Below are 12460 nucleotides of genomic sequence, written 5' to 3' on the forward strand. Positions count from 1 at the left end.
TGAGTGAAAGGACAAAAAAAAAAAAAAAAAATCCTCAGCCGAGGAGAGTGGAGTGTGACGGGAAAAAAGCGCCCACTGTGGTTGGGCAGTTAATGACACACACACACACACACACTTTCCGGGAGTTCCACATCCCTCCTTCTCATGTCAGAATATGGAAATATTTAGCTACTGTTGTGGAAAAGAAAGCCACGAGAGACACCTGGCTTGGTGTGAAGAAGCTGTCTGACAGACAAAGATCTCCTACAGCATTACGCCTGTCCAGGTATCTGAGCCTGTGACCTTTACGGGATTGCTTAGACTCAATAACCCTGCAGTTGCCTCCAACTCTGGTATCAGATGACCTGAGACAACAGGACAGGCAGACTCTGCGTCCGTGCAGTGGAAAGGAGAGGGGAGAGGGGGGAGGGGAATGAGGAGATCAGGTAAGGCAGTATTGGCAGCCACTCGTCACCATCCGAGATGGGGGAAGAGTCTGGGTTCCCTTCAGACATGAGTGGTCCCATTCAGGATGGCCAGTCAATTGGAACTCAATCTGGCCGAGCAGATCCAACAGAGCGTTACGCTCCAGCTAACGGAGCTTTAAGCCAGTCCAATAAACAAGGACTTTAACATGAGAGGGAGAGAGATAGGAAGAGACAGAGGGGTAGAGAAGAAGACGTGGAAAGTTGTAAAAGAATAAGAGAAGAAGAAGAAATCAGAAAAGTGTATGCAAAGGAAAAAAAGAGGATGGTAGATAAAAAGAGTGTAGTATCGTACACATGCAACAGTGAATCCTGTTTAGTTGCGAGGAAAGAAGGAGGAGGGTCAAAGTTGCTTATAATTGTGCAGAAATTAAAAGGAGGTAGCTAACTACTAATCCTTGCCCAGTGATTGGAGTCATTTTTCACCTGGATAAAATGACACAGGCTTATTTGGCCAGACGTCATTTTTTTATTTCTGTGACCCGCAGAGAGCGCTACGTAAAGCATACCTAATCACCAAACACAGTGACACACAGAAGATGGAGAGTCAACGTACCGTGCTCGACTCACGTTCTTTCAGGGGATTGGCCGGAGGCGAGTGAAAAGATGAGGGGCCAGGAGAGAGACAAGCAAACACAAATTAGTATGGGTGTCACCGCGACTCAGCACTCCAATCAGCTAATACAATTATTTTTAAGCTAAAAGATCATTCTAACGTCTGCAGCTCTTTGGTAACACTTATTAATTAGGTGCAAATTAGGGCAAAAAGATAGAATAGAACCTGCAGAAATATTTCAAGTACTCCAGTATCAGACATCTTGCAGGCAGAGATAGAGAGTGCAAGTGTGAATGTGTATGTGTGTGTTAGGCTATGCTCCTCACCTCTGTGCTCCAGGTCGTGGTGGTTCTTCTCATCCTTTACAGGCAGGTGGGCCTGGCTGCCCAGAGCACCTAGAGCCAGCAGGCCGGAGCCAGCGCCCGTCACAGGGGGGAGGCCGGGCGGCTGCAGGCCTGAGGGGTGTGGGGGCAGCTGGACTGGGGGCCCGTGGGCCGCGTGAGAGAGGTGCTGAGCCTGAAGCTGCTGCTGCTGTAAACAAACGAAGAGAAACAAGACAGAGGACAAGTGGGTCGGCTGGGAAGGGAATCCATGAATGGCAGCACTCTACTCATGCATTAGAGCTGGCTTTGACATCATTTAGTGCGAGGCCAAACCGTTTATGCATAATAGCAGACAGGCAGTGACTGCCAACATGCTGATCCAGCACATTGGATGTTAGAGGAAAAACGGATTTTGTTCCTAACTGTAGATGTACACTGTGGTTATCATCTGGCTGAAAGTGTTAGGTAACTTAAACCAGAATACATGAATTATTACTTTATCTTTAGCTGTGCAGTATTAGCCCAATGCTGTTTTACATCATGAGGCCACAATATGTATATACTTAAACAACATTATAGCTGATTTATCCCATTAATAACATAATAATCAGTGTGTTAAGCCATGCAGATTAGGGCTGTAACATTGGTCATGTATTTCTACTACTCTCTTGATGTCTTCACACAATTGGTTTTCTTTGACCAACAGTTTAAAACACAACTGTATTACATTTACAAAGATACAAAACAAGAAAGGCAGCAAATCATCACATCTGAGAAGCTGCAACCAGAGAATATTGGATGTTTATGTTTGACAAATCAAAATGGCTGTTGATTAATCTTCTGGTTGAATCGGCACTGAGGAAAGGTTTGCCCATGAATGAGCGCCTCCAGGTTTATACTACAGACATGATACTCTTTGGACAGCATGCTCTTCACTTATTACAACACTGTTACACTTTTTTAAAAATTGGTTATCGTTTCTTATTTATGGTACGAGACCTTGATGTGACAACTATGTACTACTGAACAACATTTCACCTCTGGTTGTCAGAGATGATATCAAGTGTTTTTTCTCTCCCCCAAACCACCGTGGTTCAATCATAGTTGGGATGGTTAAAAATCAATAGTTCTACACTTGGAAAACCTCAAAACCTTTCACCACTCTGGAAAACCAAGCAAGCATGCCCACTCCTACGGCATAATCCTATTAAGAACAGACACAGTGGAGAACGCGCACACACACACACACACACACACACACTTCCCAAGAGGCCATGGATGCCTGTGTGAGAGAGGCAGCCAAAGAGGAGTGAGTAGATAGACAGGAGTTAAATAGCCACTCAGGCAAGAGGGACGCAAGTGCTTTAAAACAAGGTTAAATAACACTTAGCACATCCATCAACTGCCTCTCAAAAGAAGAAAAAAAAAAACATGATTGCTGTTCTGCTTGCTGGATAGAACTTCAATAGCCTCATCCATACATTTATTTCATAAAATGGAGAAACTAGTCGAGGGTATATGTAGTGGTTTACCACATTTAAAAGGTCTATTTAGCAGCTGGCCATTATTCAGTCAGCTCATTATGTCGAGCTGGACCTGAAATCATACGATGGATAGAAGCAACTGAGGACCAGCATTGTTAATCGATATTGTACTGGTGTGCCGAGCAGCCTATTTGTTGTGAAAAGGGAAAAGCGAGTCAAAAAGAGAGAAAGGGGCAGCCAGAACAAGGAAAGGAGGGAGAGGCAGAATAAGAAAATAAGAGAATGAAAGAGAGAGCGAGCGAGGGATTGAGGCAGGGACGTCCCTATTGAGTGTGCCTAATGAGGAAAAGCGTGCAGGGATCATTATCAAGAAGCTTCATTAACGAGCTATGGCTGAGGAGAGGAGCGAGGGGAGACGAGGGAGGGGAGTGGTGTGTGAGAGAGAGAGAGAGAGAGAAACGGGGGAAAAAAAAAATTCAGAAAATAAATTGCTTCCAATTCAATATTCATGGATAAAGAGCTGGCTTCCTTTCACACTTATCTTTTTTCATTATGTGTAAATGCTGCCGCAGCTCAGGCAACTTCCACAGGAAACAGGCAATTAAAGTTAACTAGGCGAAGCTGGCTCCCTACAGAACAGACTGTCAGGTGGAACAAGCGTCAACAGCACCAGCACAAACCAGCTGGCAGACTGGCTTAATAAGTCTGGCAATGATAGCCACATTACCTACTAATTCTGTGCTTTACAACTGCTTCTTTGGTTCATCATATTTTCTTCAGTTGTCACGACAAAGATTAGACTACATCCTACGGTAAAAACACACCTGAGTGAGTTTAGTATTAGAACAAGGATTAGGAGACATGGAATGTTTTTTTTAAGGTTAGAAATGGAGTGCCATCAAATCTGTGACAGGTAGACAAAAGTACAGGATGCAAAAAATATCCCAACACACCCAAGTCATGCTTTGTCTCCAAAATGGCATCGGCTCCCCTTCACAAAGACATGTTAGATTGCCTGCAAGCACTTCAAAACACTTGATAAAAACAAACTGTTTCTCTGTTTGGTAACCTGAACACTGACCATGAAGGCTGGGTAGACACTATGAGGCGGCTGCTGCTGCTGAGTCACAGGAGAGAGGAAGAGGAGAGATTGAGCCAGAAAAGATACAAGCAAGAAAACTGAAGAGGTCAACAGAAACTGGTCTATAAAGTAAAGATTTTCCAGAATGTAAGTTGAGGTCTTGAAATTGCTAGTTTTGTCCAATCAACAGTCCAAAATAATCAGTTTACTAACCAAAGAAAGCAAAGAAAACCATCAAATATCCACATTTTAAAGGCTGGAAGTAGGGATTTTTGGCCAGTTGTGGTCCAAGTAGATGACTTAAAGACTCAATTATAAAAGTAGATTTTTTTTGTTCATCGACTAATCAATTATTGAACTAATTGTTTAACTAAAAACTATAGTTATAGTAAACTTTGTTCGTTAACTAGTGCCTCTAGTAAGGAAGTTGGTGATTTCAGGCTAAATCTTATTTTGTAATAACATGAATTAAAAATGTTATGACAGCCACATAAAAAAAGTCAAACCATGTTTTGGACTATTGCTTTATTACAAAATGTCATATTTCCATGAGGTTTGAGTGTGTAGGCTTTTAATAATACATGCACATTTTTCACAGAGATCACTGTTAGCAAAAACAAAAGCAGGCAGTATAATTTACATTGAGTGGTGTGCGTTTGAATAAGGGTTGGTGGTAAACAGGACACCAACTGTAACTGAAGTACAACCTCACCCTGTGTTGAAATCATGGAAATGAGACAGCACCTCGGACACTTGTCAAATCAAACAAAAAAAATGCAAAACGTAATGATGGAGAGACAAGACTAGTTTGCATTTATGACTTAGTTTTCCAGTCCTGAACACAGTTCAGCCTGCTCGAGTTGTAGGTAACTTATGTCTTTGTTTAGTATGATATGGTTTTGTTTAGAATGATAGAAACAATGTTTTAACTTGGGCTGTCAAAATTAACTTGATAAAACACATTCCCTTTCTGTGATTTGGGCTTTGGGCTAGGGCTGGGCAATACATTGATGTATCAATATCGCAATTTGAGACTAGATATCGTATAAGATTTTGGATTGGATATATAATAATATGTCTTTACCTGGTTTTAAAGTCAGTTTACAGTAAAGGAATATGGTGATATTTGATTTTCTCTCTATTGCCCAGCCCTACTTCGGACCATCCTGCATCACACTGTTGGGGTTCCAGTTCGCAGTAATGACCTGCTAGCTCTACTGTATCCTGCTCATTACGCATCTTTTTTCACGGCTACCCATGGAGAGGTACCCCGCTGATGACAGCTGCGTTCCGGTCGAGATGGTTAACTTTACCGCTGACGAGCATGGCTCTCCCGCGGAAACCAGGTTGCCCCGGTGAGTGAGCTAACCGAGATGGAGCCATCTAATGCTCGGTTTGTACGGTTCCCATTAGCTCTGTAAGGTTATTCTGGAGAATATTCTAGACAGTATTTGTCATGGTTTTGGATTGTTGGAATAATAATAAACGTTTGCATAAAGCAAGCACATTTGTCCGCTCCCATGTCGATAAGAGCATTAAAAACTACTATCTGTAGAACAGATTAAAAAAATGTGCAATTAGTTTGTGATTAATAGCCATCTCTTTCCCATTTCTCTTGCCCATTGTGACGTCTTCATATTGCTCGCTTTATTCAACCAAGGCAAAGATATTTAACTTGTCAACGAGAAAAGCACAATGTCTACCTTTCAAGCAGCAGGATCTGGAAATTCTTTCAGCCTTTTTGCTTTACAGATGATTTAGAAGATTATATCAGTAATCAAACCAGTAGGCGATTAGTTGTCTCTGGATGTAAAATAGCAACATTTTGTCCTAGAAAACCTTTATGTGTATATCAAGTGACCATAAATTGGGTCCCTCAGTCACCTCCAGCTGGAAAGAGAGTTGGGTTGGGAGACTCTTGGTTGTTTGGGGGACTTTAAACTAATGTATGTATAGAATCACACAGGCAAACATCTATTGTGTGTTTCTGGACTCAACCTGTTCTCACCTGTATGATCTAGCGGCTGGCGAAAGCTGCCAGAGTCTGAAACTCTCTGAATATCACAGAGACTTTAATGACACCACAGCAGCACCGCCCAATTCACACTGTGGGGAGATTGATCACCTGCCATGTATTCGCCCCTATAATTAAAGTCTGTTTTCCTGTGTGTGTGTCTGTGTGTCTCTGCCCACCCTTAAAGAAGGCAGGGTCAATCCTGTGTCACTGAGCTGGTTGAGAGAAAAAAAGAATAGAAAAGGAAACAGGAAGTAATTACCTTGAAAACTGGGGGTTGTGCTCTCGGCTCATTTACCTTAATCGAATTTCGATATCTGCCTCTCATTAGACTTGACCTCCCACTAGTCGGATTAGCTAAGCGCTGACTAGCCTCTAACTACAGAGGGCTAATCAAAAGGGTCAGTTATCCATCTGCGCCCAAGCTGGCTATTAAAAAGCAGCTCGGCCGAAGGTTTTTAAATAAAAGCAGATGGAAGACTAAATCACTGAAAAGTACATTTGGCCAGAGTGGATTTTGTTTGTGTTTAGGGTTGTGGCTGCAATCAAAAGGTCAATGACTGCTTTTTTTAAGTGCGCTCTGTGTTTCTTTTAAAGAACAGATCACTGCAGATGCTCTCAGTTGAATAAAACCTAAGAAAATATACTTTTAATATAATTGGGGCAAAAATAAAAGGGTTAAAAAAGTTAAAAGCCAACTGTCCTGGCAAAACCATCATCACTGGATGTTACACATAAATAAAATCCAATATCAAGACTAACAGAATCAATATGGCTCCTTAAAAAGGAGTTATATACCATTTACTAGTGTCTGGTTTCACTTCGACAGGAATTTAATAGATGAAATGTAATAAATGAGTCTTATTTGATTGTAAATCGATCTACTGGACTGTTGGTCAGACAAAATAAGCAATTTAAAGACAGAACCCAGATTTTTAGGAGAGAGTGATGGGCATTTTATTTACTGACATTTTATAGAATACATTATTCACTAATCGACAGAAGAATTACCATTTATCAATGAAAATTATTAGTTACTGGCCTAGCAACAACAAAAGAAGCTCATTTAGGTAATTTATAAGGTGTGACTACAAGGCTAGCAGTGTGTGAAGGCTCCTAAGTTCGAATAACAGCAGTTTTTCCACTTCTTCCTATTCTGCCAACGTTGTTTGAATGCAGCCTAAATCTTTCATCCACTACATCTTACAAATGTTAGTGCCCTGTTACATCCACACTGTTGTAATCTTTGTTACAATCACAATGCTTGTCCCAACCTCGCTCTAATTCCTCCTGCTGCTGGCTGGAACCTTTTATCAAAAATTTAAAGTGCAGCCAAAGTGAAATCTGAGAAACACCGTGATCTAAACACAGCCTGGGCTCTATATCAGATGTTCTTTGACTCAGCCTGAGGACAGCTGCGGTTAGGAACTGCACCCAGCGTGCTGACACGTCACAGTTAACCAACAATCAGGGAATTTACAGCAGTGAAGACCATTGATGGCACCATTGCAAACATTACAAATTCAAATTAAAAACATAATGAACCTCTGGAGACAGGGGCAAGTCTGCACACGTGAAGAGGACATAGACATGCTAGATTGTATTCAGTCGGAATGTTCAAATGCCACAGACAAGAGGAAGAAAATGGGTACCGCTTAATACAATGAGCTACTCTTATCCTCTTTTCACCCACATGTTCCTTCTGAATCTATTACCCTTTCCCAGGTTATCCTTGACACACAAAACTTCAGCTGAGGTGCATAAAAGGTGAAATAATTCTGCAAGCGTAATGTAGCACGCTTAAATAGTCCATACGTCTGTACTGTAGAGCCGGCCTCCTTTATGCGTGCAGTTTTGCCCCTGGCTTCAGGTCAAATGAAGGAAGAAAAGGGGATATACACACAGTGAGAGGCAGATTGGGAAGTCCACGTACCCCGATGATCGCATTCAGCTCAGTCATCGTCACCTGCTTTGCCCGTTCAACAGCCTGAGCCACTTGCTGTTGATGCTGCAGGACACAAACCCAAAGATTAGATTCCTTCTGGAGAAGAATTCCATCCAAACACACATATCCAGACATGATGGTTTACCTACACAAGTCTAGGAACAGGCTTTTTGGCTGAGGGGGAAATATAGTCCCATAAAAGACTCATAGTTGGTACAATATGATAGATAAAAATGTAATCAAGAATATATCAACCAATAAAGTGCAAAGTTGACGCAACAGTGTTTGTGTTTCCCTGAGGCATAAATTCCAGCCATGTGGGAGTTTTCAGCAGCTGGACTCATTTTTTACAGTGACAGTTAAGATAACTGTGCCATGCCTTACTGTGAGAAATTGAGAAAACCAGTTCAACTGAAATCTTTTGTCAGGAGATTGGGGCAGCCAATTTTAATGTCTCACTTGAAAAAAGGCATTTACAGGCTTGTTTTAAGTTGCTTGCATGTTAAGACTCACAGTGTAGAGCAGCAATTTGGGATGGCAAGTGATTAAATAATGCATTTCAAATCATAAATTAAATACAAACAAGTAAATTATTTGAGTGGCTTTGTGCTGCTAAAATGGTCAATTCGATGACCGTTTCATGGTTAACATAATTGCATAAAAATCTGTGTTCCTATTATGCAATGAATGGGCGTCTTGTACAATATAAAATGCATTGTTTTGCCCACCCATCCTATTGACAGAGTCTCTGCACAGCAGCCACCCTCACTATTTCCTGTACAGCTACTGTGCATGTTGAACAAAATTATTCTCACTCTTAAAATGCTGCGAGCAGGAGTGAGCACTCACCTCTTGTGACAAGAACGGCATGATTTGAGCAAGAATTGCATTGAGTCGTTTGGCGATCTCTGTCTGTAGGAGAAGAGAAACAAAAGGTTAGAATGATAAGTATACTGCATGCTACAGGCAACACTATAATCAAGCAGTTAAACTACCTATAAAACAAAAAAAGGGTGTGGATTTGTGCACACGCATACAAATGTTTGCAGCATCCATCTGGATAGAACCTGTATTTCTTAACTAAATTGGGCCCGCCTTAGAACAAATGTACTCTTCTGCCTCCATTAGACTCAGGCCTTATTTCATTACGAGGCTGAAATATGCTAATACCATCTGGCTGGGGAGACCATAATGAGGTCCATACTTCATAATTACAGCCCATAGAGAGGAGGGCGGGGCAGGCTGAAGCAGACAGGTTAACTCTCTGGTACATCTATCAGAGGCATCTTTGGTATCGACCACAGAATATTAGCTGGGAGCGTAAGATGATACTGCAGGGCTCGGCGAGCATAGAGCACTTTACAGAGCTGCATTTGGACAAATGGATACACTACACTGCCCACCTACCGCACTTGAATGTCCCAAGACATTTTGCCAAACCCATTTCCTTTTTTTAAATCTGTACTTTGCACAGAGAAAGGAGAAAGGATGAGAAGGAGAGGAACACAAAAGTAGAAACGAGAATAAAGGGAAAAAGGGTGGAGAGTGTGTGGGGCTGATAAATGGTGAAGTGAAACGCTCTGATTTGACACTAAAGTAATGTAGTTTGACTGAACCGGGGGAGGTGAACTAATTGATTCTGAGAGATTAGGGGTGGAGGCCCAGCAGGTGTGTGGGGGTGGAGGTCCTTCCCGCCGTTTTATACACTGCTGCATTCCACTCATTTTCTCCTTTAACCTTGTTTGACTGTGAAAGGGGGAGGGAGGAGATGGGAGAAGAAAGAAAGTGGAAAAGGAGGTGCCGGTGGCCTTTTGCACAGCTCTCTGGGTCACTTTTTTCATTTTGGAGGAGGGGAGACAGGAAAAGAAGGAGAGAAGAGCAGGGGGACAGACCTTTGCTGGCCTGTCAGGAATTATCTCACAACCCTCTGTCTGACCTTAGACGCACCGTGCTTTCTCTCTCCATCCAGCCTGCCCCCTCCTTCCTTCTTGCAACACTACTTCACACTCCTCCCTGCTAATCTCCACTACTCTCCTCTGTGCCCTCCCCCCTCCTTCTTCCTCTCTCTCTCTCTCTCATCTCCCCCCTCTTCTGTTGCTGGGGCAACGCTATCTGGCAAGGCTGATCGTTATGTAAATTGGGCTGGGGCCCTGACCAGAACAGCCTGTAAAATCATATTAGGCGCAGCAAAGAGGCAGGTCATTAAATTGAATTTTCGGCCTGTCGATCTGATCGGCACGGGAAATTAATGAGGGATAACTGGGAGTGGGGAGGTGGCCCCACTGGGGGTGTTGGGGGAAGGGGGAAGCTGACATAGAAAGAGAGGAAGGGAGCTCTATGGAGACTCATAAACCATCATCATTAGCGGGGGTTGGATACAATGACACGCAGTAGGATTAGAGTGTTTCAGTATCACACCACTTCTCTGGAAATGGCTGCAAGGGGAGCAACATGGGGCTTGTAGGAAACAGTGGTATGCTCATACACTTGACTATTAGAACAAAAACATTACAAACCCTCACCACAAACCGATTCACAAAGAAAGGCATCCATTTGTTCATAGCAAATCACCACTCCAGAGCAAACAATCATGGAATTCAGGTGCACTCTGGTTTTTGTGTTGAAGTGTTTAGTTGGCTGTGCTAAAAACACACACGTTTCTCCCAGCAGTTTATTATGAAAGGCCAGCAGAAGCGCCAGGTGCTTTGAGAGCTGAGATCATGTTGAGCTGCGGTCACGGGTTTTTAAGGTTAAATGTTCCCAAACCCATAGCTTCCTCTGAAATGTACCCCCGAGTCAAAATATTACTCTGGAGCCAGGAAATAAAACAATGGAACAGACTTCCTTTACATAAATTTTTCTTTTTGTGGCCAAATTATAGACTCCGTACATTGTACCTGTCATATCTCAGCTACAATTTAAAAGAATGTGAGGACAAGCATGACTCCCGCATTGACTATAAAAGTCGTCAACTGAAAAGCTGGCATCGCTGCCTTTATCAGCTACATCTTGTCCTTCCTTTATATATATATATATAAAAAAAAAAAAAAACATTCTGACTAACTTCACACATGTTAGGGAGGGCAAATGGCTTGGTAACATGACTTTTTCACAGTCATTTGGCATTGAAAAAGACTTATAACACATCACATCCAATGACACGCCGCACTCTTAAATTACTCCCGCTTTACTTTGGAGGTACTATTTTCCACAGTGCTTTAAGTGGCAGAGACAGGCACAGGAAATGGTTTTTTGTCGCTAAATACCACTGAAAACAGAAGCCGTTGAGCTGGCAGAAGCTTTTCACTGCAGCTCCACAATTGCAGGTACTCAGGGTTGTCTAGTAGCACCAGAGCATGGAGAGGCGCTCTCTCCATTGCGTCCCTCTGTCAATGGAGCATTGAAAGCCATTTGGCTGTTTGTCGCTCCAGGCATTAGCCCCCAAGTGGAGAGCAAAGTCTCTGACGAGGATTCAATTGGCGAGGAAACCAAGTGGCATATGATGATGGTGGTGGTGGTGGTGGTGGGGGGGGAATTATCTTCTCAGCCAGAACAGAGGAAGAAAGAGGCACTTAGAGGTATCTTGTTCATTACAAATTCATGAAGAATATTTTGCATGTGCATGTCATTCTATTTTAAGCTCATACACACAAAACTGAAGTGACATCCATTCCTGCAGGGGAGCATATGGAAATAAGCTGTTTTCCAACAGATTACATCTGATTTCAAATCATTATATAAACAATATTTTTTATTTTTTTAGATTTTATTTTGAATAATGAAGTTGATGTGTACAGACACACTTCTTTTCTTACATTTCACCACATCACACTAACACACAAAACCATTGTCAGCTGTACACACACACACACACACACACACACACACACACACACAACGGCTCCCTTGAGTGTGTGTGTGTGTGTGTGTGTGTGTGTTCTCGTAGTCAGTTTGTTTTGGCTTAGAGATAGGTCAGCCATCATCACCTTGGCAAACAATTCCAGGAATCCTATATAAATTATTCATTTGCACAAGCTCCTTTTCTCTGCTTCTCCCTTCACCCTCCATCTAGGAAGTGGACAAGACTCTCCTTGATAAAGCACTTTCTTGGTTTCCCTTATTCACTCAACAAGTGAGGAAATGGAAACATATAACAGATACACAAAATGGCTGCCTAAGGTGCAGCAAAAGTAAGCAGCCAAATATAATGGTAAGGGATAGGATCCGTTGATGGTTAATTTGTCTATTTATGTTTGCTTTGTTTTCAATTTACCAAAGAGAGAACTGAAATCAACATGTAGGCAAGCGTATAAAAGAGATAAACATGGACCACAACAGAGAACAGAGGTAGTAAAAAAACAAAGAAGCCCCCACCACACCCACACCAGAAAGTCAGCAGGGCATGTTGCTGAGGCAGCCTAATGAGCTGCGCTAATTAAAATCACTTATTGACAGCAAGCGAGGGTGATTACCTCCACCCTGCACTCTTTGCCATCATAAGAGACACAGTCAACACAAATTACCCCCCGGCAACCGTACAGATCCCTTTGCTAGCAACCATTCAGCTCAGTAGCAGCGTAGGAGAAGCTGTGT

At 42.4% G+C, this 12460-nt stretch overlaps 1 protein-coding gene across 11 annotated transcripts in view; it reads right to left on the reverse strand.

Annotated features, from left to right (window-relative positions):
• LOC117950093 (transducin-like enhancer protein 3-B) overlaps nucleotides 1–12460 on the reverse strand; it is a 29959-nt gene that overhangs the window by 10318 nt on the left and 7181 nt on the right. For 2 of the 11 annotated variants that reach the window (XM_034880811.1, XM_034880820.1), the window contains exons 6-10: nucleotides 8717–8779; nucleotides 7826–7930; nucleotides 3909–3947; nucleotides 1347–1551; nucleotides 1021–1079 (exon numbers count right to left, since the gene is read on the reverse strand). In XM_034880811.1, coding sequence (XP_034736702.1) covers nucleotides 1021–1079; nucleotides 1347–1551; nucleotides 3909–3947; nucleotides 7826–7930; nucleotides 8717–8779 — 471 coding nt within the window. The remainder of the gene's footprint in view (nucleotides 1–1020; nucleotides 1080–1346; nucleotides 1552–3908; nucleotides 3948–7825; nucleotides 7931–8716; nucleotides 8780–12460) is intronic. The other 9 variants (XM_034880846.1, XM_034880837.1, XM_034880828.1 and 6 more) reach the window with 9 other exon arrangements.

Source organism: Etheostoma cragini, chromosome 1 (assembly GCF_013103735.1).
Source record: "Etheostoma cragini isolate CJK2018 chromosome 1, CSU_Ecrag_1.0, whole genome shotgun sequence".
Taxonomy (NCBI): Eukaryota; Metazoa; Chordata; class Actinopteri; order Perciformes; family Percidae; genus Etheostoma; species Etheostoma cragini.